Source organism: Arabidopsis lyrata (genome assembly GCF_000004255.2).
Source record: "Arabidopsis lyrata subsp. lyrata unplaced genomic scaffold ARALYscaffold_3, whole genome shotgun sequence".
In the NCBI taxonomy this organism is placed as follows: Eukaryota; Viridiplantae; Streptophyta; class Magnoliopsida; order Brassicales; family Brassicaceae; genus Arabidopsis; species Arabidopsis lyrata.
In genome coordinates, this window is record NW_003302553.1 from 9,481,647 (window position 1) to 9,508,537 (window position 26,891).

The window sequence follows — 26,891 nt, forward strand, 5'->3', positions numbered from 1 at the left end:
TTTTCAAAGAATCATGGCTTGGTTGAAAAATGGTTTTGTATTCTTAGCTACACAGTTTTACATTATTACTCAGAGAAAAAAAAAATCGAAGACAATGTCATCTCTGGTTCTGTGTTACATATCGACGCACAAAACTTTCTAAAACTGGCAAGGACAAAAGAAACCAACCAGTTCTGATTACTTCTGAAAATGAACGAACATAGCCTTTACTTTTTATTCATATTGCTTCTTCTGCTTATCAGTAACCTCTGTAGGCAAAGAGAGGAACTGGGTGATCTTCTGTACCTGAGAGACATCGATCCGGTACTTTTCAGCTATCTGGTTAACACTCATTGGACCATGGTGATCCTGAGCTTTTCCCTGAAAGAGAAGCATGATGTGTCGCACTTGTGCTACGTTCAATGTTCCTTGAGGCACCGGGTTTTCTTCATATCTTGTTGATTCAGGAGTTGTGTTCCGGAGCTTTGGGAGTGGCCTTTTCGATGTTTCAACTACTGATGCCTATATAAATCACAAAGTCTTATCATTGTTTATGCAGATTGATATGTCTTCTTGGACTTAAACACAGGAAAGACCAAAACCCGCAACTATAATCACTCACAATACAAATTCATATATGGCCCTTTTGCATTTTCTACATTTCCACATTTCATCTGTTATCCTCAACCTTAAATAACACCACCAATCATTGTCAGCTTTAAGATTAGCAGCATAAAATGTGACAAAATCTGTTCACTTCTTCCTTATGCTAACTATTTCATTGGTGTGACACAATACGTTATCAAAGGTTTCCTAATCTGGTTAGGCTACATAAAACAGTTACTCTAAAATGTGAACTTGTTCAGTCCAATATAAAATTCTAGAATGTCGCAGAGACTGTGGGGCAAAAACCTTCACATATATTCCAGAAATGCTACAGCAGATTTAGAAACCAACCCAGGATTGTTCATGAAACCTTTTGAATCCATCTACCTATAACCTTAAAATCAACCAGTAACAAAACCTTTACATGACTACTGACAAAAACTCCACAAGATGTGACTTAAAGACAACACAAATCGTTCCTAAACCATTCTCAACAGCTACATAACTAAGAAAGCACTAACTATCAATGCAGGTAATCAGATGGATCTATATCAAAATTCAAAAACACATACTTGTCCGGATGAGAATCGAATCAGTGCATCAACAAATCAAAAAAGAGACAAACAAAGCAAGGGAAACACAACTAACCTCTCCCATCTCAGCTTTGCCTCCAGGTTTAGCTCTAATTCTCCCAACCATTTGGTTCAACATTGTATCGTATTTCGGGTCTCGTTCCTCTAAAACATTATCCTCACTGGTTCTTCGACCTTTATCTAACAGATACATACCCAAATTCAGATCAAAAGCAGCCCAAGCTTCACCATCAATCTAAATGTTTAAAAAGGTGAAAACTTTCGAACACCCAAATGCGAGAGACTTAGGGTTTTATACCAGAAACACCATCAACGGCGGCAGTAGACGGAGATGATGAATTCGCGGCGCTGAGTTCCTCCGTTGGAAGCGATCTCCGATCAACGACGACCCTTGATGGTGATGATCTCTCAACTTCTTTGATTTTCCCAACAGCTCGACGCAATTGCTGACCCATTACCGCAGAAACACACACACACCGTCTCTCTCTCTCTCTCTTTTAGAGTCCAATTGATTACGACAAGAATCGAATTGTAGGTTTGTTTTGCTGCATCCGATGATTACAATGGAGGGGGAGAATTCGAATTGGAATCAAAGGGTAGTAGTGGAAGTAGCTCCTTCATCAGCTGAGAGAAGAAGAACGTGTTCGTCTTGAAAGGGTTACACGCGCATCCTCGCTTTGAGAGGGCGTTTAACATAAAGTCATTACTATGTCGTTTTGAATTACCTTATGTGACCTTAGCTTATCTTCTCTCTAATCCTCTTCTCGGAGGAAAATAAACGCGGATTAGTGGAGAGAGACCGCCCAGATGTATACTTGAGCAAAGGAATTTTTTATAGGTGCAATTAAATTAACTCTTTAAAACACTTTAAAGATTTTTTTAAAAAGGGAGTGGCAACTGCCCATCTTAATTAAGGTAGATCAACATTAATTAAGGGATGCAAATATTGTAATTTTTATGGTGCTTTATTTTCATATATGGTTTGTTGTTTAGAGTGATTAGAATTGTTGTTTTGAAAAAATACAAGATGAGCTACCGAGATATTTGTGGATTGTTCATCATGGTGCATATTCAAGGCCGGTTCGATATATTTCCGGTGGTCTAAGCAAAGCTTTAAACACATACTTTCAATTTTCATATACTTAAAAAAACATAAACAATTGGAGAACTCCCTACTCTCAGCAACTCCCTGAAGAGTAAAGGATATGTTTTTGTCTTTCAGTTTCTCTTACTATACAAGTTTTGTGTATGTGCGTGCACTTGGTATATCATATATTTATGCTGATTCGATTTTTTAAGTACTCTGTTTACTTGTGTTCATAGATGCTATCAATACAATATTGATAAGGATGATGACAAAATACCTTTCACAGTTGTTACTTCTCATTGCATGCACTATCAATGCGATAGTGATGTGGATGATGGCGATACCTTGAACACTTGTTTCTTCCTACTACATGCACTATCAATGCGATAGTGATCAAAATGGCGGCAATACCTTGCACACTTGTTACTTCCCATTGCATGCAGTATCATTGCGATAATGATGAATATGATGTCACTACCCTTGCATACTTGTTACTTTCCATTGTAAGCATTATCGAACTTTCATTAGTCCTTTATTCACTGATGGAGGAGCTTTCCTTCTATCGTGTCACTACCGTTTTTTTTTCTTGATATTTTCGTCCTAATGTGCTTGAATTTAAGTATCTCTCTTTGCTGGACTTGCAGGGAAGTTGAGTATCGTGATGTGGAGTTAGCTTAGAGGACCATACCATTATCTGGAGATCTGTTTCATATCTATGACTCTGTAGCTGTTAGGAGTTTGGCTCAGCCTCCTGCCCCAATATATCGGAAACTCTACGTGAAGAATCTTGCTTCTTCTGTCACTGAATTGCAGCTACTCCCCGACACTCTCAGCAACACAGAACATAGTTTAAGCTATAAGATACTTCAAATTTTAGTTATAAGAATTGTGCAAAATATGCATACGGAATCTAGCTTAAGCTAGAAGATATTTAAAATTTTAATTATAAGAATTGTGCAAAGTATATTTTGTGATTTTTAAATAGAAGATAAAGTTGTTCAAATTCATCCATTTTTTTGTTTTTGTTTTCGTCAACAATATATTATATGCGGATTGAAATTTGGGTGGTGACACAACACGTTGGTATTTGACAGGACTGTATTGTACTAAATGTTTTAGTCCAAAAATAATTAGAACATATTTATTTTATTAGAATTATTATTTTGTCATCCATTGTTTTTGCCATTGAATGCAAATATGGTATTTTTAATCATGATTTAGGGTTGTTCTTTGGTCGTAAATGATGTATTTAACACTTCAATTAACTCTCTATTCTTTATTTCATATGTGGGTCGTTGCTTATTGATAGATCAAAATTGTTGTTTTGAAAAATACAAGATGAGCTAGTGAGATATTTGTTAATAGTTGTTCATTGTAAATATCATACAGCTTTTTAATTATTTGAGATATTTGCTTGCATGTGTCTATCAATGATAAATCTTCTTCTTTGAGGAGAATATGTTCCACATCAAAAGTTTAAAAAAGAAGTTTATAATATATAAGTAAAATTCAACTCCTACTAATATGATGCTTTTTGGGAAGGAATCCAATACAAATTCGTGTGGACTTGAGCATGTAAACCCAAAGCGGACAAATATCATACTAATGAGAAGTTGGAATGGGCTTAGAAAGTCTAATAAATGGTATGAGGGCCTAGGTTGCAAAAATTGTGGACATAGGGGTATGGGCTAAAACTCGGTGTGGAAAAAGCCCTCAAATCTGACATAATAAGACGGTGCCTCAAGAATTTCGCGAATAAGAAGGTGCCAAGTTAAGGGTGCCAAGGTTTCGCTGAAGAGAAGGCCCAATGTTCGTGGTCTTTGGTTTGAAGGAGAGATTGAATTATTAAAACCTATCTACGAATTCTCCATCGTAAAACCTCAATATTTTGTATTCACAAGGTGAACTGACATATCTGATGCCGTAAACATCATTAAACGAGTAAGGATTGATGGGAGAAATCTTTCTAACTAATTGAAAAAATGGGTTCCAAACTACCAGCTTGCAAAATTGTAATTTGCATAATAATAAATCCATCACAATGAACCATACTAATAATATCGTTTTTTTTAAGCTTGTTTGGTATTGGTAAAGATGATTGAGCTTGGGTCACTGGATTGATGATTTGAACCATATGGTTGAGGTTGAGTCGTATGAAATGTTCTTGAATGAAATCCAAATGATTGTTGATAAATTTTTTGTCCATGAATAGGGCCAACCATCGTTTGCATGTTAACCTGAATCGCGTTAGAGATTCGGCTGGAACTTCGCAAAGTATTTCTTCCAATAATTAGGAAGGCAAAAATGAAACCTCTGAAGACGAAGCCATGAGAATTCAAGAAAAAAAGGAAGGAAAAGAGGTATGAGTTTCGAATCTACGATGTATCCATGCGTTATATTTAGCACATTGTATTTCCTAAAATTTTCACCCAAAAAAGCATATCCTAAAATATTAATAATCTATTGGTATGCATATAATGCATTAACGTGTCTTTATTTCACACCAAAATCTGGTTAGAAATGAATGAGAATTAAAATAAATTAAGTTTGAGATTAAAAACATTTAAATCTCAAACTAGGGAGATCTACAACATAATACTTTTGACTATAATTACTGTTGCAAAATATAGCCACTTTTTATTGATATTGCAATATAACATTTCTGACAATAATTACCATCGCAAAAAATAGCCATGTGTTTATTAATATTGCAATATAACCCTTTTGAGTCTTTGAAATAATTAGTTAATTACCATTGCAAAATATAGCTCTTGATGAAAAACTAGGGAGAATTACAATTTAACACTTTTGACAATATATAAAAGAGAATAAAACGCATTGCTATTAAAATGTTTGTTTTGCATTAAGAACTTAGAAAAGTGTCCATTTTAATTATCTTCCTTAAAGACCATTATGTTGGAAGAGTGCCATTACAATTTACATGATGGTTTCATATATTTATATTTATCGGTTTCATTGAGACAAAAGTACAAACATAAACACCAAATCTTTTTATTATTACAATCATATGGTTCATGGACCAAAAATCAAAGAAATCAACATTTCTTGAATTTTCCAACATTTCTTGAATTGTCTTTATAATTAACATGTTGGGAAAAACTTGACTTTATAATAAATAAAGACAAAGATATAAGAAAACAACGTTAAAAGTTTTATTCGGGTTTATCCTCCGATGATGGAACCGGAACAAGACTTGGAAGATATGCATAGCCGGAGATATAAGGCCAACTAAAACCTATTTGATGCTGTTCTATCTCATCTTGGCTTTTGATCTCATCCTCTCCAATAACGTAGATGTTGACGGCTACGTTTCTCCTATCTGCCAATACTTCCTCACAACATACTACAATCCTATTATTCTTATCAATGAAATGCACCGGATAAGAAATATTCTCAGAAGCCACCAACACCGGGAGATCAGATCTTGTCACAATAAAGAACTTGGTCCATGAGATACTCACTCCGTTCTTAACCTTGTTCGTAACCCATACCTCGATCTTTGATGTTTCTTTGCTTTGGTGTAACAAAGAAAGATTGTCTCCTCTGAAAGCTGATAAAGCTACAACATCACATACTCTATACTCAAAGGGAAGAGTAGTGCACAATGGCTCGAATGTCTCTGTAGAGAAGTTAAAACTTTGGATGAAGATATCGGGTTTACGATTCCATTTAGAAATCCAATACATGTTTCCTTTGAGTGACGCACCTTTACAATGCGTAACCACATGCCAATCCAAAGAAACTTTAAAAGTTTTCCAAGAATTAGACTTGAACTCATAGATGTCAACTTCTGGTTTGTAAGATCCCGTATTTGCATACTCGTTTTTCGTAAAAGCACCGTTTACGAACTTCAAGATTTTGTAGTTATCTCGAGACAAACAGTCGTATCCAATGCCGTAGCAGCAACCCTTGTAAGAAGAAGTCAAGGGCTTGATCCATCTAAGCTGGTTCAAACATGGGTTCCAAACTGCCATTGAACCTGATTCGAAAATGCATAACAATAATCCGTCGCAGTGAACCATAGTATAAATGTCACCTCTAACTTGAAACTCGTTAGGAAGTGATAAAGATGAGCAAGCTCCAATTACCGGGTTGATGATCTTAACCATATGATTGGTTCTTATGATATGTTCTTGAAGAAGAGCTAAGTGCTTGTAAATGAACCTCTTGTCTTGGAAAAGAGCGAGCCATCGTTTGCACGTTAACTTGAGTCGTATAAGAGATTTAGTTGGAACTCGACAAAGTATTTCTTCACATAATTCAGAAGGCAACAATGAACACTCTTTGGAATCCATGGCCATGAAGAGTTACCGCTTCTGGATCTTTGTGAATAGATTTATGCATGAATCTATAATTTAACATGTTGGAACCACGCCATCTTATTAAGATTGTTTAAAAAAAAATCTGATTCAAATATTTGGAAATAAAGATGGTGTGGCGTGGATCAACATTTGTCAACTTATCTAATTTTATAAAACCAAGATAGATGGATAAAGCAATTAAAGTAAGTAAAGTAAAGAAAGAATCTGAAATATATATTTGGGACTGGGCCGCACGTACGACAAAATTTTTTATATTATAGAAAAAAGTTGCGGTGGGCCATTTACAGTTTGTTTTTTTTTTTTTTTTTTTTTTTTTTTTCTTTTCTCCAAGTTAGTTTAGAAAACTAAAATAGAATAAATAAAGCAATCGACGAAAAAAAAAGAATAAATAAAGCAATAAAAGTAAAGTGAATTATATTTTAAAATGTATTTTTTCCCACAAAAGCTCTAGAGTCAATTTCCTAGTGAATAAATTAAGGGTGAATTAGGTGTATAACTAAAACTGATAAATTAATTAAGAAACTAACACACTAATATTGAAAATATAGTAACTAACCATAGAGGGTAGTATAATGACCAAATTAGCCATTGTAGTGGTGGCTAGAGGGGAGGTGGCATGTGGTGGTGGTCGACGGTGGTGGTGGCTGGCGGTGGAGGCGGTGGCCAGCAGCGGTGGTGGTGGTGGTGGCCGGCGGAGGTTGGTGGTAGTAGTAGCCGGGGTGGTGGTGGTGGTGGCCGGCAGCGGTGGTGGTGGCCAGCAGCGGTGGTGGTGGCCAGCAGCGGTGGTGGTGGTGGCCGGTGAAGGTTGGTGGTAGTGGTAGCCGGGGTGGTGGTGGCCAGCGGAGTTCGGGGGTGGTGGTGGCCAGCGGAGGTCGGTGGTGGTGGTAGCCGGGGTGGTGGCCGACGGTGGTGGTTCTCGGTGGTGGCCGACGGTGGCTGGAGATAGAGGTAGAGATGGTGGTTGGTGATGGTGGGGTTGTAGGAAAAAGAAGGGGTATTTTGGTATATATTATAGTAAATATATAGAATATCACTTCACATTTTTTTTTTGGTTAGTTTGTTAATTTAAGTTTTATTTTTGGTTATACATTCAAATTCTCCATAAATAAATTTGATTTTATTTTTGGTTTAAATAAATTTGATTTTTATCTTTCATTTAACAAACTTTTTTCACTTTTTGTGTGTGCCGGTGCCCACAATAAGATGATACTAAAAGCCCAAATGAAAGCAAGCAATAAGATACACCAATATCGAACCAGGAATAAGCCCAACGTTGAAGAAGAGAGAAAATGCTATTTATCGGCCTTTTCCATTGATCAGAGTATTGAATTTCTCATGTAAATGCAATCTAGTAGCTTATAATGTATCTTTATGTGTGTTTTTATTTGAACAAGTTGAGGTGGTCAAGCTTTAGCTATTGGTATACTTTAACTAACCTAGTACCTGAATCTAGCAGATTGTACGTAGCTTTTGTGAGTTGGTTAGAGAACAGTTAGTGAGGTATGGATTTTATAAGGCTGTCTTGGCAGATTGTTGAAGAGGAGATTTTCTAGTTAGGTTTGGTTTGACATTTGGTTGAGAGGTAAGTATTCTCTCCTTAATAAAGTCTCTTTGGTTTGGTTTATTGGAATACGAATAGCAGTACTTTCATAGCTTTGTTCTCATTATATATCTTGAGCACATTTCCACTGGTCGTTATGTTCTGGTGGTGAAGAAAAGTCTACCAATGATAAGAAAAGAATGAGAGGTTCTCTGCTTAGCTTAGAGGAGAAAAAGTAGCATTTCCGAAATATTTTTTTTGTTGCTTGAGCCAGTAGTAGTCTTGTGTGTTTTTGTCGCTGGACATAATCATGATACCAAACAAAACACATTCCTCTTTCTTCGGAATAACTATTACTTTCTAGTTTATTTTTTTTTGTTTTTCTCCTCCCACAGATTGTAATCTTTATCGTCTAAACGGAACTTTAGTTATGATTCATTATTTCGATCTCATTAGCCTTTTTTTTCAAGTTGTAATAAAAAAGATTCATCTAAACAATTCGTCAAAAAGCTGAAAAGATTCCTCTAAAACAAAATTTCACTACACTTCTAGATTGTCTTTAGACTTGATCACAATCTCGTGTGTTGACGTAAATACAAATTAAAAACATGGTTAAAATAAAGAAATATGTAAATATTTTAATCTAAGTTTGTGGTTGGTGAGTCAAATGTTATACACCGTATGAATAAACCTCAAATTTTTTTATGTTAAATAAGTATATGAAACTTACTTTAAGCAAAAGTAAAGAGTAACAAGGAAAAATAGTAAAAGAAAGAAAAAGAGAGGAAGGCACAATGTGGGAAGGAAATGCGACGAGAAGATCACTAGATTTGGTCGGCACATCACTTTCTCTCTCAAACTCATAAACACAAAGCATGGCCCCTACCTTAACGTACCCACTTTCTTCTTTTCAACCCCACAATTTTTAATATCCTCAAGCTCACCCTCTCCACATTTAGTGTGCTCTTTTATTTTTTTTGTTCCTTTAAAAAAACAATTATTCTAATATATATATTTTGTACTTTTGTTCCCCATTGGATTGCAAGTCTACTTTGATCTTCAATCTTCGTGGTCGAGAGGTCGAGAGAGAGAGAGAGAGAGACGTACAAGTTTCAAGTATGAGTAAAGACTTCCAAATTAAGACATTGGTTTGCAAGTTGAAATTCAGTCACCACCACTTCATCATACTTTTTGTAACCCTTCTCGTTCAATTAATACACGTATATACTTCTTACTCAGTCTACATAAATTATTCTTAGAGATATATACACATATATATATATATATATATATATATATATTTGTTTTTATTAGATTGCTTTTTTGAAATGTTTTATCTATATACTTTACCTATCATATACTTGATCAACTGGTTTGTTTTCATCAAAATAACTTTGGTTGAAAAATAATTTCAGTTGATGTGTTCACTTTTAGATATATTGGCCTTAATCGAACATGAAAAATGGACATTGAAAATACAGCCAAAGTTGTGAGTTGTAATTGTAAAGAAACATCGATAGTGATTAACACTAGCCTTGGTCGTCCATGGAGAAAATCAAAAGAATAAACCCTCTTAGAAAAATTTAGGAGAAACTTTAGAGAACGTAACTTATGAAAATATATTTTTTAAATTCCATTATTGCTTTGATTTTACTTGTTTAACTTGGTTAAAAATGGAGGAAAGATGAACTATTTATAGAATCCAAAACTACAAAATATCTAAGAATATTTATCGTAATATATAGAACATTAATTCAACCATAATATCTAGATTTTTCGACATATATATCTAGATAATCAAAGAATAGGATTCTTAAAACACTTGAAGAGGTGATGATATTTTTATGATGTTTCTAGAGAAGCTCAATTTTGGGTTTGGTCCAATAAAGGATTTCGGATTATGAACCAATAATTAAGCTTGACTCAAAATTTAATTTAATTTAATTTCAGTAGCACTATTTGTAAAGAAGCATCTGTGGTGGACACTAGCAATGAGATCTATACAACTATTGATGATCCCAAATAACAAATAAAATGGGCAATTATTATTGAAAATTTATAGAAGTTAATATGATATTAGTTGTTAATTTTGTCGAGATGTATAACTATAAGCATCAAAAGTAAGATAGAAATTAGATGCAACGTAATATATAAGAGACTATGGATTCGAGTTATAAGATGGTCATTATGTCAATAACCTTAACATTATGGTCTTTTTTCGATTAATCTAACAAATTGGCACGTTAGGTGAATTTCAACTATAATTGGTCTGCGTTTGCTTTTGAGAAAGAGAAAAGAAACAAAAAAAAAAGGCAAACTTTAGGAAAACTGAATTTTCAAGAAACTTGACTTTTAATTTGTAAGCATTGTCTCATTTCGTATACCGTCAATAAAGTGTAACATAACGAATCTCTCTTTTGCTGGATTTTCCTAAAACACTGATCCTATGACTCTCTTACACATTATTTTATCCTTTAAATGTAATAAATGCAAGCAAACCATACATAACAATATATGTTCATACTATGGTGCATACAGAAAAATTCGTATCACAGCATTTTTTTCATCACTTATTGGTTCCATAGAGAGGCTAAAGTAGGGGATAAAACGTCACCTCTCATCTCGATCGTCTCATTCACTTTTCGTTAAATTTTTTGCCAATTAAACAAAATTAAATATGAAAGTAACATGGTCGTATAATAGGAGTAAATATGTAGATCATATTAATTCAAACTGAAATTTACCTAGTTTGACCCAAATTTTGGGAAAAATAACTAGATTAACACTCAAATATTGTGGTTTACTAGAATAACACAATTTTTGTGTTAAAAGACCAAATACCCATTTTATTTTCAATTCTATTAAAATAAACTAATTAACATATAATATTTTAATTAAATAAAAAATTGAAAAAATACAAAACGAAAAAAAAAATACAAAACGACAAAGAATTGAAAAAAAAAATATAAAACGAAAAAAAATTAAATTAAAAAAATTATATATATAACGAAAAAAATATAAAACAAAATAAAAAATAAAAATTGAAAAAAAAAATATAAAACGAAAAAAAATACAAAACGAATAAAAAAATTAGATTAAAAATTTTATATATAACGAAAAAATAAAAAAAATAAAAAAAAATTGAAAAAAATATAAAATGAAATAAAAAATACAAAACGAAAAAAAAAATAGAAATTCGAAAAAATAAATATATTTATCTAAAACGAAAAAAATTAATCATATATTAACAAGATGAGAGCCACACATGAGTCATTTAATATAAATAAGTCTGTCGCGGTAAGAATATGTCTGTCATTACCAGATTATGCAGATTAAAATTCTATCTTCATCAATAAAACTGTCATCAATGACAAATTTTTTTATATCCAATCTGAAATCTGTCATAATATAAAAAAATCTGTCATAACATAAAACATTTTGGTTGCGAGTATATGTCATTCTAGCAATTTATATTTTTAAATAACAAATCTGCTATCACACTCCAGATTTTTGTTAAAACAAAAAAAATTGTCATAACATAAAATAAATCTGCTATCACTAATAAGTCAAACTAGTAATTATTTTTTCATTAACAAATCTTCTACATTATGACAGATTTTTATCAAAAAATATAAGTCTGACGCCACTGAAATAATAAATCTGCCACATATTTTAATAAATCTGTCAAAATTACAAAAGTATGTGGTGTCATCATAAAATAAATCTGTCGTAGAGAAAAAATCTGTTACAAATTAAATATCTGTCGTCACCTATTTCAAGTAAGTCTGTGGGAGAAAAAAAATCTGTCGCAAAAAAATCTGTTGGAGACAAATAAGTCTGTCATGGAAATTAAATCTGTCACAACTTATCCAGCAGACTTTTCAAATAATTTTTTTTTCCTAATATTTTTTGCCCACGTTTTTATTATTTATTTAAAGGTAATTTTGACTTTTTTTTTATTCCTAACAAAGAGAGAAAGGGTATTATGGTCACGAAAACAACTCATTTAACCCCTAAATTTTTTAAGACACTCTAATAATTAAACTCATAATTTGAGTTAATCTAGTAACTTTCTCCAATTCAAATACAAATTTATTACAACCAAAAACTAATTTAAACGAAATATTTCACCAAATTCGATACAATTTACACTAACATAATTTCATATACTAATTTTATTGGGAACACATGTCCCACCCTCATCTCCTCTTACCTCCTCCACTGGTTATCAATGATAAAATAATAGCATTACATACTTAACAAATGTTGATTCTCTGATATTATTATTTTTGTAAAAAAGAATTTCGAAAGTGCACAAAATGGACCCCAAACTCCACAAAACCTGCAACATACTCAATTATACGCACAACATGCAAACAATAATAAACATCACTGACCTCCAAGAGTATTTCTTCTATATATATATATATTTAGACTCTCACTCTCTCACGACTCACAGAGCAAAGAGCTAAAGTCCAAAACCAAACACACAAACAAAAATCAAATTTTATTTCTTGGTCTGCTTTCAAGAATATGGCTCCTCTACCTATTTCTTCGATTAGAGTTGGGCAAATAGATGATGTTCAAGAACTGATAAAATCCAAACCAAACAAAGTTCCGGAGAGATTCATTAGAGAAGAGTATGAGAGAGGAGTCGTTGTGTCGTCTCTTAAGACTCATCATCTTCATCATCAGATTCCTGTTATTGATCTCTCTAAGCTCTCCAAACCCCACAATGATGATTTTTTCTTTGAGATTCTTAAGCTCTCACAAGCTTGTGAAGACTGGGGATTTTTCCAGGTATATTATTTTCCTTCAACAAGAAATATTTTCTTTTATCAAAGTCATATAATTGGGTTTACTAGCTAGGCCATATAATAAAGTTTTGACAATTAATATTTTTTTTATATAATTGGGTTTACTAGGCCATATAATAAAGTTTAGAACAATGAATCTCATGATTGGTTTTTTTGACTGCAAGATAGGTTATAAATCATGGGATAGAAGTGGAGGTTGTGGAAGATGTAGAGAAAGTGGCTAAGGAGTTCTTTGATATGCCGTTGGAGGAGAAGAAGAAGTATCCAATGGAGCCAGGGACCGTACAAGGTTATGGTCAAGCGTTTATCTTCTCTGAAGATCAGAAACTTGATTGGTGCAACATGTTTGCCCTTGGTGTTCATCCCCCACAAATTCGCAACCCCAAACTATGGCCCTCTAAACCGGCCCGGTTCAGGTATTTTTTACTATAACTTGTTTTGCTTACTTTTTCATTTTAACTTCTTAAGTGATCATATAGGAATAGTGTAGTGAATTTGTGAGCATATGGCACGTAAATTCAAATAGTTTCTACTAAAAAATGTCATCCGCGTTCGACATAATAAGGGTTCAAATTTTAAAAAGCTTTAGTGGATGAATCATAGCTTAGATATTTTTATTTTATATTTTAATCCATTTTTCTGGACTGCGTTTGAGTATATAATAATTATTTTTTTCTCTATCTATAGTGAAAGTCTTGAAGGTTACTCAAAAGAGATAAGGGAACTATGCAAGAGGTTGTTGAAGTACATCGCATTAAGCTTGGGTCTAAAAGAAGAGAGGTTTGAAGAAATGTTTGGGGAGGCAGTGCAAGCAGTGAGAATGAATTATTACCCTCCATGTTCAAGTCCTGATCTTGTCTTGGGACTTAGCCCACATTCTGATGGAAGTGCTCTCACTGTTCTTCAACAGAGCAAGAACAGTTGTGTTGGCCTTCAGATCCTCAAAGACAACACTTGGGTCCCTGTTAAACCTCTTCCCAATGCCCTTGTCATCAACATTGGTGATACCATTGAGGTATTAATTTTACTATATCAATTTCCTAAAATTATTATATCACATTTTTAATAAAGTGTTTAATTTGGGTATATGTATGTATATGTATAGGTTCTAAGTAATGGGAAGTACAAGAGTGTAGAGCATAGGGCAGTAACAAACAGGGAAAAGGAGAGGCTTACAATAGTGACATTCTATGCACCAAACTATGAGGTTAAAATAGAACCAATGAGTGAGTTGGTTAATGATGAGACCAACCCATGCAAGTATAGAAGCTACAATCATGGTGACTATAGTTATCACTATGTCTCCAACAAGCTCCAAGGCAAGAAGTCCCTTGATTTTGCCAAGATTCTCAATTAAACTAATATTAGTTTCACCCCATCACCCTCCATTAACTAGTTACCACTTATTTGCTTTCTTTTTTTTAAGAAAAATTATTTGTTGCAACTTTTGTGTGTATAATGTATAGGAATGTCCCCCACTTAGGGTTTTTAGTGTCATGATTAAATTCCCCAATGTTAATACAACTTGTAATATTTGGTATGTATGTGTGTGGGTGGAATTAGGTGTGTGTGTATATGTATATGCCGAGAAGGAACAAAAGAAAGAGAAAAAAAAATAACATTCCATCCAATGTATATGTTAATTATATTATTGCATTTAGTTTCATTAGTTTGTATCATTATAAACATATTCCAAAGATTATATTCGTAAGTCTTGAATCTCATTAATTAGTCTCTAAGAGAGATATAGTTACGACTTGAGTGTAATCAAATCTTGGTCTTTTGTTTTCTCCTTCACGGGATGTGAAGGAGAATGCTCAAAGATTTATTTGGACAATTTGGATTTTGGAAGATAAAATCACAAGAAAACAAGACAAAATAAAGAAAAAGGGTCCATTATTATTTTATTTGTCTTGCCAAACGACAAAAGGCTTCCATTACATGACAAAGAACAAAATATATACTTTTTTTGATTATTAGTTAATAATGCCCCCATTAATAATTACATCAGAAATGCATTGTGGGTTCTTAATTCTTTGTCCTTATTGTCCCAAATGCGTTCACTAGGATGATGTGTTTACACGCAGGTTAAATGGTGGAACCATATGATGTAACAAAATATCATATCAAAATGATTTAACCTAATCATTCTCGTATAGAATCAAATTGTTTACCTTGTTAGAAAAGCCAAATCTCAATTAATCACTTGTTCAGAAAATTTTGTTGCACATGCAGCCATTTATTCTCACCACTTTAGTCTCTGTGTATATATACGAAATTACGAGTCACTTCAACAGTGAAAACTCTATTCTTTTTCTAACTCTTTGTTGCCTTGTTAATAAAGACAAAAACCCTAAGTCGACTTTATCTGACTCCAAAATAGGACCGGACCAATTTAGATTCGGAATCAGACTGAGCCAAACCAAACATCTTCTATCCCGAATTGGAACATAAAGGGACCCGGCTGGACCAATTGACAAGTCTTATCCACTCAGGGCTGTGCTTGCAGTCCAAAACAAGAAATGTCTACATTACATATTTGTTGAATTCAAGTCACTTTCAAGCAAATATTTTCCTAACTAAAAAATCGACACTAAACAAAGAATGGAGTTTAAACATACACGATAAGGAATGGTTTAAAGATTAGAAGATGAAGACATAGTACAAGAATGTAATTTATTCAAACACGATATGGAATGAAACTAGTTAGTACCTTGTAAGACAATGACAATGGACCGCGATTCAGTCCCATCTAACAAATGATGTGTTACATATAAATAAATGTGAAATCGAAAAAGTTTTGTGAGTCACTCCAAATAAATGAGGTATATATAAAAGGATTTCCTATAAGGAGATATGGGATTTTACAAGAGAAACAAGCACTATGAAGAGACACAAAGGTTAAAGTTATGGCTTTAGGAGTCTTACTTTAGGAGGGTACGAGGGCTAGAATCTGGTTTCTTATGATTCCCATGCACTTCTGAATCTCTGTATAGATAGGAAGGTTTTGTGAGCAGCAAGGCTGTAAACTTGCCACCGCAGAGTCTAGAACCTGGGCCACTTCACTTGGTGGGAATTGCCTCTCTGTACATTTCTGCATTGTGTTTTTCATTCACAAGGTTGCTGTGTCAGGATCACAAACTAAGAACAGAAGAAGAACACAATACAAGATGACTAATGCAGCTACCACAGAGTGAGACCAGAAAGAACAGTATTAAGGACTTAACTTTTTCTAATGTCTAAATCTGTCAAGAGAAAGGTCGAGCCTAATAATGTAACTGTGCAGATGGCTCTCAGCACAAACATTACTGAATGGGTTTAAGATTTTCACCTGAATCATAAGCAATGTAGCCATACATCGGGACACAAGTTCAGACGGGATTTGCAGGTCATTTTGATCGGGTGGGTTTAGGTGGGAATCATTGGCAGGAGTTGAGCTAGGTGGATTTGGTGTAGAGGGAAGGCGCTGATCCTGGGCACCTTGTGTTTGCTGGACTGATGATCCTTCTGTTTGATCTATTGAGAGCTGATTATTTACAAAATCAATGGCTTCTTCCATATTTACATTATTATTTTCGTCTTTCCTCAGTAATGCCAATGCCTGCACCAGAAACAGAGACAAAATCATTACGTAGCCGAAACTGTTGAACTTAGACCTTGCGAGGTGCAACCAATGATGAGTAAATTATCAACTAAAAAGCTTTGTCATATGTGGATCCCAAACATAGAAACAGGTAAACTCGTTATACACACACCTGTACAGCTCTGTATACCATTTTCCGTGCTTTTATTCTAGAACTTTCGACGATCTCAGACACATGGAATCCATTAGTGTCAGATACATAATTGTCTACGTAGGTTAACTGACCATCAGGTTCCCCTGATTTATTCATGCGTTTTGTTGATGCATATGGCACATTCTCCTGGTAAGTATTTCGTTGCCTCAAGCCAAGAAGTGCCAATGAAACCTGTGCATAGCAAGACATATAATGAGAAATATCAGAAACAGTATGTAGTAAAGACAGCAAGATAACTCATATAGTTCCTTCATAAACTCATGCCTGCTCATTGATTTCGCTTAGCTGAAAGAGAACTGCTGCATATTGTTTCTTAAAAGATTCGGAATCCTTCAGAGCATTATGTCCATCTTTCTGACTTTCCACAACCTCGTCGTTCATGCATTTTAGCTCCCTCAAAACTAGCTCCTGTAGTGTTGTAGATTAACAATTAGTTGAAATGGAAACCATAATATCGAAAGAGCTACACAAACATGGAAGACATGAAGGAAACAAAAAAAAAATGGAGTGAATTAAAGAGTAACATATCGAACCTCAAAAATTTATGAGTCCATTAAAGCTTATTAGTCATATTTATAATTTCCTATTTTCTTATTAGTCAATTAGAAACTTTTATTCTATTCAACCACATCTTCTTGAAATCTCTACTTATTATGTGAAGGAAATGAAATGATTAACGATAGCACGCCTATTATGAATATGGAAAGATAAAAAATGCATCCAGGCCATTGAAAAGGAAAATATAAAAGAGTTATGGTGAAGAAGACTAAGAACGGAAACATATCACATATGTATAGAAGACTGAGAATTAACTGGTCAAACCTTCTTGTCAAGTGCACGTGTTAGTTCAGAAAGAGCTTGGACATCAGCTTCTCTTGCCTGGATATGTCCAATACTTGAGGGCTGAGAATTAAACAATTGTAAATCAAGAGCCTCATCGACTCCATCTTGAGCTTGTGGATTTGAACTTGAGATATCTACCTGCAAATTTAAGGAAAAGTTGTATATGATTGATATATATCTAGCAAGATTTAATTTAGCTGTAGCTAAGATGACTGTAGTCAAATGCTAAACAAAGCATTACAAGAGAAATTGGATGCATGTGAGGAATAACATTAGCTATAGTCTCAGAAAGCACTGTAATAGAACATTCACATTATATTTTGTATAAGATTGGTAAGAGACTTGAATTATCAAACTAGCTCTCTAGGTAAATCTCCCAGGGTAGACTGATGCTAGGTACAATTATTGGTCCACAACATCAGGCAGAGAAATTCCAAAGATTGAATACCTTAGACGGAAATCCATCTATATTTAAGAAACCAGTAAACTAAGCTAGTTCCTCCAGGTATGCAGAATAATGAATTTCCATAAAGAATGGAGAATAAAGAAAAGCTGAATATGAGGCATGGCATAATAGTCAGAAATACCAACCTTTTCCTGCTTTAGTGAATTGCTAACGTTATAATTTGGTGAGGGTAAGAGACGGCCAGTCTCACAAGAAAGTTTGGAATATCCTTCCAACATGCTTTCCTTTGCCCGCTCATGCATTTTCTCCTCAACGGGATTCTGAATGTTATAATTTGAGAAAGCATAGTGCCTTGCCAGCGATGCTGGCATGTTTTCTAGAGGATTCAGTGGCATGCATTCAGTATCCTTCACCAAAAGAGAGATTTAAATGTTATCTAAAGATTATGAACATTCAAATTCGTTCCAACTTTCAAGTCATGAACTTTCTAAATTCGTTCTAACTCTCAAGCAAGTAACAGATAAATTGATAAACTATTAAGTGCTCAATTACAGTTGTAGGAAATTCAGTAGCGATTCTATTCACCAAAACTATTTGAGACTTTGGTCATATTCACAAATGTGCAGGTGAACTGCTACGATTAGTTTATCCTTTTGTTTACTTTCATTTTTCCATAGTCACAGTAATTTTTCAGAAAAAGTTTCAGTGTAAGGAAGAGTACCTTAACAAATTCTACCCCTAATTCAGGGTGGTCAAACTGAATCCGGTACCTACAGTGATCAACAGTTAGGACACTGCCGTCATGAATCTCTCTTGACTTTGGATGCAGGGAAATGACTCTCTGTGAAACATTAAGAGGCCGGGCCAAATCCATTGGAAGTCCTTCCCTCATGCCCGTGTTTAGTTCATCATAATGTTTTCTTACAGAGTCCCTGTATAGGTATAGCTTTTCTTTTTCCTCCTTCAAAAACTGTTCAGAAAATCGCCTCGGTTTCCCAAGAGAACTGCACCAACAAAGTATGATTAAGGAAACATCCATATACACACAAAAAAGTAGAAAATTAACAGCATCTTAGTTAGTGATAACCTCCTTATGACACCCCATTCAACGCGAGTTAATCTAGGAACATGACCCAACCCTACATGATCCAAATACTCAACAAACTCTTGTCTGGCAAACCATGGATAGTCAATTGCACTGTAGAACCACTCAAAAAGACACCATCTTCGTGCTCGGAAACTAGATGTGTAATGCGAAAACTTCTCCTGCAGATTAAAAGGATATGGTATAAATATAATCAGGGAACTCACAGACTAAATTCCATAGAAGTTAATGATCTTAAGATTGACAGATGTGTCACTGCAGTTTCTGTATCATTTGGGAATAGAGTCTGAGCATCAGTAAGTTCACTCACTAGAGTCTCAGAAATTTTCCCGTCATCAATAGTTAGAGGTTTCTCAGTTACTATCTTTCTTCTGCTCCTAACTTTAGTTGGCAAGTTAACTTGTTTTTTAATGACTGCATTTGATGGAGCTGACTCATCTTCTTCTACTATGTTGTTACTTGACGAAGTACGATCATGAGGTTTGACAGACTTCTTTTCATGTGAGTTTCGAATACTTGCTGACCGTTTACCTCTACCAACAGGCTTATTTTCCTCACCTATTCCCTACAACATCACAATCAGTCCTAAGATAAAAGCTGCAAAAGAAACTCCACGATGAAAAAAAAAAGGAAATAATTAAATAATTTGGTTGTCAGAGATATAATACATTCCAAAGAGCATGCCGATAGGTACTGTGTGGAATACTGTATAATTACAAGAGTTGTTTTGAACAAGAAGACACATACCTTGTTATTACAAGGCTCTATGACTTTTGAGCTTGCAGCAAGCTCATCTTTAAGAACCTGCAGCTGCAGGAAGAGAACAGCTTCAACATGATCATGAATTCTGACAACAAAACAGTTCAATTCAAGCAAGTCTGTCTTTGCTAAATATATATATCTTCTCTTACTTTAGCTGGTAATACTTTCTGCCGTCTCTTTCGAATTAAAGAGCTACTTGGACTCTTTCGCTCGGGTTCAGTATCACAAAGGTCATTGGTGCCGGATCTTCTCTGTTTGGAGTTTCTAAGAGAACTACTTTTAGACATGGATGCTGGATCAGTCCCTTTAAAATCTGAAACATAAGCTTTTCCAGCTCTCTTTTCCTCAGCTTGAACTGATGACTCTGAAATTACATCAAAATTATTGAGAAATTAGCTAACAATCATGAATTTTCATGAAAGTAAATCTGACTCTGAACTTAATTGCGTATTAGTGTAATTATATGCTATGGCCAATTAGACACCCATTTAAAATTTTAAATGTATATTGCTTATAGGTCAAACATATGTATCCCACCAGTATCTGTAGCAGTTTCAGGCATCATCAGCGATAGATCTGCCAGCGTCTGGAGAGCATCACATGCTGTGTCTTCATCTGCAGAGAGCATTTAGAAGAAAAAGAAGTTGAAGGGCCGGTATAAACAGTAAAAATTGAAACATGGCAACACTACCATGCATATATGCAAAGAATGGCTATAATTATTAGTTCAAATGAATGTCATGAGTTGAATTCCAAACAGACGCAAAGGAGCTTCTATACATTGTCATCGCTAAGGAGAATCTTCAGGAAGAATGAAATCATAATCCATTATGGATTTGGTTTAATTCCAAGCTCGGTAACAGAAACAGGCAGTAGTTGCTCCCGAAGTTTATCAAGACCAAAAAATTGTCATTGATCAGAAATAATAAAGTTGACAAACACAAGATAGAGTGACCACTAAATACACTAGTAAGTCAAATTATGATTTCCAATATACTTTCATAAGTGTATCTGCTGGTTGAGATGAAGTCTTATTTCTTTAATTGGATAACTGGACTCTAACTGATGGTTTTCCTAAGTATAGGCATGTCTTCACCTGCATTTCTAGGGGTGCTTTGAATAAAGGAATTGAAGTTTCTATGAATTCCTTTTTCTCCTACATTCATACGCATTGCATATAGGTAAATTTAGACAGCGAAGTGAGAGACTAGAACAGACCTGCAGTAAAGAGACTTTTTTTACTTTTTCTCCTTGAAACTTTATACGTGAATTTCAAAGACTTCCCATCCCTTTCTGGTTCAAATTTCTCATCGGGAGCGCCTAAGCTTGGTGCTTCGTCTGTACCACTGCAGGCTTCTTTTGCATCTTCTTCTTTAATGCCTAATCTCCTCCTATAGTACGTTCTTCCTTTTTGCTGCTTTTCCACGGCACTAGAACCTTCTCCATGCATCAAGTCATTTCTACCTCCAGAATAATCCCCATTATCAGCTTCAGTGCTTCCTAAGCTTGGTTCACAGCGGACATCTTCCATATCAGTGGCATGAAGCTTGGCAATCGCCAAGTCAATATCGGCACGCTGAATATCAAAATATATTAGTCCATATTTCTATAAAACAGTTCCTACTTACATAAAAAGGTTTATTTCCTTCTACTTTGATTTTGCAATAGGCTATCATGTAGGAAAACCAAGGTTCCTTAAAACTTCTTCCTATAGTCTAGACAAGCAGCACACATTTTGAGAATCACAAGCTTCATGAAGAGAGTACATGAAACATAAGTAACAGTAAAGGAGATTACCATTCTTTCACCCTTTTTATCAGGGGGGTACATCTTTGCTTTTCTATTTGGTGTGTGGGAATTCTTTGTAGAGCCACCTCGCTGTGAAGCCTCAGCCAATGCTAATGCTATCTCATGTTCCATATCGTCATCAGTATCATCCCCCTTCTGATTTAGACCTCTCTTAACAGGTGATAAATATCTTTCCCTAGTATCCTTCTCAAGGGTATATGAGATAGGAATTCTAGGTGTCCTTTTTCCAACAGCACGAGGCACAGTCTCTTGGCACATGCAAATTACGATTAACAGAAAAGTTAGCAACCATTAGATCGTTTCCATTGGACAGAGATAGTTAATGAGCCAATAAAATTCCGGGAAGGAAGATCATTTTTATCCTTCTTCATACATTTAGGGAGGGTACTAACTTGAGTTGCATCTTCTCAAGATACTTCTATTTTACAAATTTCTAGTGTACGATATTGATGCTGGTAAAATAAAGGAAAGAGTAGTTCTATCTAAGCTGATTCTGAAAGGCATCAACGACATGGTACGACACCAGCAAGACTGCAATAGTTGAGAAAAAAAAATTGCGCCAAGAAAAGACTCATGCATATATAGAATTGTATGTGCTCGCACAACTCGTGCTTGTGAAATGGGTAAACAGATTTTGAGGAAAAGAGAAACCGAGAACACTACCAGTACGTCTCTTCTTCAGTGACGGCATGAAGCCTGAGGAGGACCTAAATTGCAAGCGGTCAGACAGACCCTCTAGTCCTATAGAGGGATTATCTGAGGATTTTACTCTAGAGCGCTTAGGGGCTGACCTCGGAGTTTCAATACCTTCATTGTTTTCCTGCTCACTGTCACTTCCTCCATGCTAGAGAAGAGATGAACTCAGTTACATAACAATATGAAATCAAACCCACCCCATACTACCACATTATATTCCTTCACAACAGAAATGGAAATACTTTACTTACAAGGCTCAACAACAATCAACGTCACTAACGTCCCCAAAAATTCAAAAAGTTAGCTGGCCATGTTTCTAAGATATGCATAATGCTTAACAAAGAAACACCCAACCAAACGAATGTAAGAATTTGTCTTTCCTGAGCTAAACGCCTAAACTATATTTTCAAGTGACAAAATCTGAACAAACAAACCTCTAGTTGACAGATGTTCCATACGAACGGGTGGAAGACATGTATAATTGTTTTTTGAGTTTCAAATGGAAATAAGTATGCTGAACTGGACCAAGTGCGTGTAAGTTATAACCATATTTGAATGGTTTAAAACTCTTACCAAAACAGAGTAGTGATCCGTCATCATTGCATTTAGGCCAACCACAGAAGCAGTGCCTTCCGGAAGAGACAAGTAAGCCTAAAGTACAGATGGCATAATATAAGTTGAAAATGTTTAGAAAAATATCACAATACAAATCAAAGAAGGAGGAGAACATGCTGACCTTATTCATAGTGTATAGGGCCTCTACCATTTCTGCAGAACGGCTATGTACAAATGCAGCCACCTACAACCATAGAGGAAAAAACACCATAAATATTGCTGGTTCTGCAAACCAAAGTTATTGTAAAAATGACATTACCATACCCATAACATTTATCGGAAACTATGGCAGCAGTTTATTACCCTTCTTTTGGAATAATGTAATGTTGTACTACAAATCATATTCCAAATGTTAATTGATGTCTATTTTACTAATTGAACTAACCTTTTTCCATTCTTTTCCGAATTTGCGGTATCCTTCATAAAAGCGCTCCAACTCTTCCTTGCTCCACTGAGGACCTAACATATCTGACAGCTTCCTCTTCTGCAAGTAAGGAGCACTATAAGATATGCTTGGAAACCAGCTGATAAAATTGGTCGCAGAATAACAGCAAAAAATTTGCTCGCACATAACATTGGAGACAAGGGTAAAACAATGTCTCATCCTTGAAATAGGAATGGAAACAGAAACAACAACTTAAACGCAGAAAAGATTTGAGTAAATGCTGAAACCAGAATAAAGAAAGGTTATTACGTGGATCAATCAAGAAACAGATATCAGGGGTAAACTCCCAAAAGTCTAGCAAATAACTAGGTATATGCTAAAGATTGGTATCCTTCTGCAGCCTAACTAAGCAAAATTTCCCAATCAAATTTCAGGCTGAGCAATACATAACCCTACCTAAAGTTGAGGTCATCCAGTTAAACATTGAGAAAATAGCTTACCCGTTGTTTGGTTTTGCTCATACTATCTTCGTCTTTGTGAGGAGAAATAGCTTTAGCACGGGGCTTTTTCTTGTACTTAGATTTCTTTGATCTTGAGGGCGCCATAAGTTAAGTTCTTCTGTTACCTGAAACATTCCCAAAATTGAAACCAATTTTAGATTTCACCAAGATACAAACACAATAAATCATAGGCTCAACAATCCTTATAGATTAAATACACCTATTAATTAGTGAATCATCTCCAAAGAAACTGACTAATGAAACTAAAGTCTACATGCAAAACCCACCTCACACCAAAAAGAGTGCTGATTATCAGTGTCAACACTACTTGCGCTCAATAGAGTATGAAACCCAGAGAAGATTTAAGAAACAACTTATCCAAATTGGAAAATTAAGCAACTCCAGGTAGGTAGTAATACTGAAACTTAGGCGAATTCAAATCACAAGACCTGACACCCTTCGAATTTCGAAATCCAAAGCTCAATATTCAGTGCGAAGATTCCCCAGAAACAAAAAGAGAACCAAATTTTGAACTCACAAACTTCGCACCTAATCCAGAAAACTTTCCTACCGATTAAAAAACGAAAATTGCAGGAAGAACGATTAAAGCTCAAAGTTATTTGAAAAGAAATCATAGAGAGGATTGAAAGAGCTTACCTACACGAATCCAAAATCACTTGGAAGCCATCGCCGGGACTTGAAGAATAAATTACAGAGAGAAATCGGAGAAATCCGGGAAGAGATCGGAATATGAACAGATCAGAGCTTCTACGGGTTTTGAGCGATCGAAGGAGCGATTGTGGAAGATGAAGAAGCAGCAAAACAAGAGATTGAAACAATTTTTGGGGATATAACCGCGAAAAACTTTAAAATAAAAATAAAAATTAGAAAAATCCGATAAAATGTAAATTTTCGTTGTTTCGATTTTGTTGCAGAGACTCTCTCTATATAATTTTGCGAAGATGCAATCAGTTTTTTAAACAAACCTACAAATTAAATCCGTTTTGGTTTAATCCGGTTATTGTAACCAAATTTATTCGAATCCGATGCGGGGGTTGTATTGGCTAAACCGGTTTAGTCTACAAGACCCAAATTGGATTCTGTTTGAAATCTTTTATTATTATAGTCTTATCTTTTATTATAGCCTTTTAAGGTTTCGAAATAGACTGATACAAACAACATGTCTCGCTCTCACTGAATGGTTATGTTAAAAAGCTCACTTCCTAGAGCAACCTCATGCTCTTCATTGATGACTTCATTCTGGTAAATCGTCTCAAGCTCGGTCACAACCATATCCATCTTCGGGCGATCTATCGCGGGATATGTCAAGCATTCTATAGTAATCTTCATATAAGCCTCCAACGATTGGTTCGTGAACGTTCCAGGCATATTATCATCCAAAAGTGTGTTTGTAGAACGTCGCAGAAGTATCTACAAATCACAGATACATTTCCAAACAATATATTTTTAAGTACATACAATAATTTAATTAAAAAAAAAAAAAAAGAAAAAAAGGTTGCCATGGAGAAAGAGAGGTTTTTTTCTATTACCCATTGCATAATTTCAAAGGTTGATTGTAACAGTCCAGGTTTTTCACCAGTGATAAGCTCTAGAAGGAACAACCCGAAGCTATACACATCAATGGTCTCCTCTAAACCACCTCTATAGAAAAGATAAGAAAAATCAAATCTTCACAAGAATATATTTGTTAGGACTTTGAAGGAATATTGATAAAAGTTATCATAAGTGAATTAATACCTTGGATTAAGGAGACGAAGATCACGATCTTGAAGCAGTCCCAACATTCCCGCATCCGATACCTTGGCATTGAGGTCGGCATCAAGCAAAACTTTACCCGTCCTAAATCTCTTGTGTTGTACTGGAGGATCTAAGTTGTGCAAGTGTAGCAACCCTGAATTGAAAAACAGAGAGACTTTTAATATTATTTTGTAGAAAGACACTACAAACAATTGATGTGAGTTTTGGATCATCCATTTTGATTTACCTTTGGCTGCATCAAGAGCTACAGATATCCTTTTCTTGAACGTGAAGTCACTAGAATCTACTCAATGAACAAGAGAGATGATATATCACAGAAAAAAATGATGTATGGATCAGATTTCAAGAGTTCACTATAATGCATTAATTACTTACCACCAAGATAATCTCGCACGTTACCCTTGACCATATACTCAAAGACGAGCAATTGGTTCCCTTCTTCGCAACAATAACCGATCAGATTAACCAAATTTTCATGCTGGATTTTAGACATGTAAGAAACCTGAGACACATACCACAAATATGTCACATATACATATATATTATTTTCAGTGAAAATCAACAAACTTTTCTTCGTGTACCTCATCCAAGAATCTAGGCTGGAGATGAAGCCACTCCCTTTTGATCGCAACGATCCTGTCTCCGATCAGCCCAGTATAAACTAATCCGTAACATCCAAACCCAAGATGATTATTATCCAGGTCGAAATTGTTCGTTGCTTGCCTTAATTCCTCCATCGAGAACTCAATCAGGCGTTGTGGCGTCACTTGTAGACGTGAATTACAAGAGCATCAAAAGATGTAATTACTTACATGATCAGCATCAAAAGGTGTAGTAGTTAAATCTATATGTAACAGTACTTGCACATTAACTAATACTTAATGTTTATTTGTTTTTGTCTTCTACTTCTATATATATATATAGAAAAGACACATTTTTAAAAAAGCTTTTTTGTCATTTTATTAGTACATCATATGTATAAAAACACTAAGTGTGGTTATAATTTCAAGAAGAGAGACTTACCGGTTGAACTGGTCTGGGAGTTTTTGCCACACAGCATTCTGGAAATCCAGAAGAGAGCGATTAGAATCGCTATGATCGCAATTGGTGCAGCTTTGTAGATAACCATCATTGTGTTATACGTCAACATCGAGGAGAATCTGTTGATGTTTCCAGACCCACAAAAAACAGAGAGAACATTATTATGAATATATAAATGATCATTAGAA

At 34.8% G+C, this 26,891-nt stretch overlaps 5 protein-coding genes across 8 annotated transcripts; 1 reads left to right on the forward strand and 4 right to left on the reverse strand.

Moving 5' to 3' along the window:
- Positions 1-18: 18 nt before the first annotated feature.
- LOC9319372 lies at positions 19-1,872 on the reverse strand. Its single transcript, XM_002885391.2, has 3 exons — positions 1,477-1,872; positions 1,234-1,358; positions 19-501 (listed from the first exon to the last, which is right to left on the reverse strand). The coding sequence occupies exons 1-3, from the start codon at positions 1,631-1,633 to the stop codon at positions 214-216; spliced, it is 570 nt and encodes a 189-aa protein (XP_002885437.1). The 5' UTR covers positions 1,634-1,872; the 3' UTR covers positions 19-213.
- Positions 1,873-5,421: 3,549 nt separating this feature from the next.
- Positions 5,422-6,814, reverse strand: LOC9321504 (F-box/WD-40 repeat-containing protein 1). Its single transcript, XM_002885392.2, is given in 2 exon segments — positions 5,422-6,640; positions 6,643-6,814. Coding segments are annotated over 2 exon segments (1,224 nt in total). The 5' UTR covers positions 6,665-6,814; the 3' UTR covers positions 5,422-5,438.
- Positions 6,815-12,479: 5,665 nt separating this feature from the next.
- On the forward strand, positions 12,480-14,608 carry LOC9321505 (protein SRG1). Its single transcript, XM_002883259.2, has 4 exons — positions 12,480-12,948; positions 13,134-13,381; positions 13,653-13,980; positions 14,071-14,608. The coding sequence occupies exons 1-4, from the start codon at positions 12,682-12,684 to the stop codon at positions 14,320-14,322; spliced, it is 1,095 nt and encodes a 364-aa protein (XP_002883305.1). The 5' UTR covers positions 12,480-12,681; the 3' UTR covers positions 14,323-14,608.
- Positions 14,609-15,131: 523 nt separating this feature from the next.
- LOC9319373 (protein ALWAYS EARLY 3) lies at positions 15,132-24,805 on the reverse strand. 4 transcript variants are annotated; one of them, XM_021031566.1, is made up of 21 exons: positions 24,541-24,805; positions 23,884-24,008; positions 23,384-23,482; positions 23,120-23,182; positions 22,957-23,034; positions 22,351-22,531; positions 21,676-21,935; positions 21,097-21,454; positions 20,416-20,493; positions 20,028-20,242; positions 19,864-19,926; positions 19,427-19,681; positions 19,099-19,277; positions 18,733-19,015; positions 18,197-18,418; positions 17,585-17,743; positions 17,027-17,170; positions 16,721-16,933; positions 16,297-16,566; positions 15,894-16,059; positions 15,132-15,464 (listed from the first exon to the last, which is right to left on the reverse strand). In XM_021031566.1, the coding sequence occupies exons 2-20, from the start codon at positions 23,986-23,988 to the stop codon at positions 15,895-15,897; spliced, it is 3,390 nt and encodes a 1,129-aa protein (XP_020887225.1). In that variant the 5' UTR covers positions 23,989-24,008; positions 24,541-24,805; the 3' UTR covers positions 15,132-15,464; position 15,894. The 4 variants fall into 4 exon arrangements, with proteins under 4 accessions (XP_020887225.1, XP_020887224.1, XP_020887226.1 ...); XM_021031565.1 differs by lacking the exon at positions 15,132-15,464 and adding an exon at positions 24,171-24,432 and having other exon boundaries at positions 15,591-16,059; XM_021031567.1 differs by lacking the exon at positions 15,132-15,464 and having other exon boundaries at positions 15,591-16,059; positions 22,351-22,394; positions 22,479-22,531; positions 24,541-24,804.
- Positions 24,806-24,981: 176 nt separating this feature from the next.
- Positions 24,982-26,500, reverse strand: LOC9321506 (probable serine/threonine-protein kinase PBL15). Its single transcript, XM_021031568.1, has 6 exons — positions 26,244-26,500; positions 26,038-26,164; positions 25,889-25,945; positions 25,642-25,795; positions 25,434-25,545; positions 24,982-25,314 (listed from the first exon to the last, which is right to left on the reverse strand). Exons 1-6 carry the CDS (start codon positions 26,397-26,399, stop codon positions 25,075-25,077), a joined length of 846 nt encoding a protein of 281 aa, XP_020887227.1. The 5' UTR covers positions 26,400-26,500; the 3' UTR covers positions 24,982-25,074.
- Positions 26,501-26,891: the final 391 nt, after the last annotated feature.

Bases quoted from the DNA above. Each gene is read 5' to 3' on its own strand.
- LOC9321506 (XM_021031568.1), bottom strand. From the start codon at position 26,399: ATGGAGGAATTAAGGCAAGCAACGAACAATTTCGACCTGGATAATAAT. The intron at 26,165-26,243 runs GTACACGAAGAA...TATGTGTCTCAG, and splicing joins AGCCTAGATTCTTGGATGAG to GTTTCTTACATGTCTAAAAT. The intron at 25,546-25,641 runs GTATTAATTCAC...TCTTTTCTATAG, and splicing joins CTTCGTCTCCTTAATCCAAG to AGGTGGTTTAGAGGAGACCA.
- LOC9321505 (XM_002883259.2), top strand. From the start codon at position 12,682: ATGGCTCCTCTACCTATTTCTTCGATTAGAGTTGGGCAAATAGATGAT. The intron at 12,949-13,133 runs GTATATTATTTT...ACTGCAAGATAG, and splicing joins AAGACTGGGGATTTTTCCAG to GTTATAAATCATGGGATAGA. The intron at 13,382-13,652 runs GTATTTTTTACT...CTCTATCTATAG, and splicing joins TCTAAACCGGCCCGGTTCAG to TGAAAGTCTTGAAGGTTACT.
- LOC9319372 (XM_002885391.2), bottom strand. From the start codon at position 1,633: ATGGGTCAGCAATTGCGTCGAGCTGTTGGGAAAATCAAAGAAGTTGAG. The intron at 1,359-1,476 runs GTATAAAACCCT...TGTATCTGTTAG, and splicing joins CGCCGTTGATGGTGTTTCTG to ATAAAGGTCGAAGAACCAGT. The intron at 502-1,233 runs GTTAGTTGTGTT...TGATTTATATAG, and splicing joins GCAAAGCTGAGATGGGAGAG to GCATCAGTAGTTGAAACATC.
- LOC9319373 (XM_021031566.1), bottom strand. From the start codon at position 23,988: ATGGCGCCCTCAAGATCAAAGAAATCTAAGTACAAGAAAAAGCCCCGT. The intron at 23,035-23,119 runs GTCAGCATGTTC...TCTGTACTTTAG, and splicing joins CCCTATACACTATGAATAAG to GCTTACTTGTCTCTTCCGGA. The intron at 16,060-16,296 runs GTGAAAATCTTA...AACACAATGCAG, and splicing joins CTACATTGCTTATGATTCAG to AAATGTACAGAGAGGCAATT.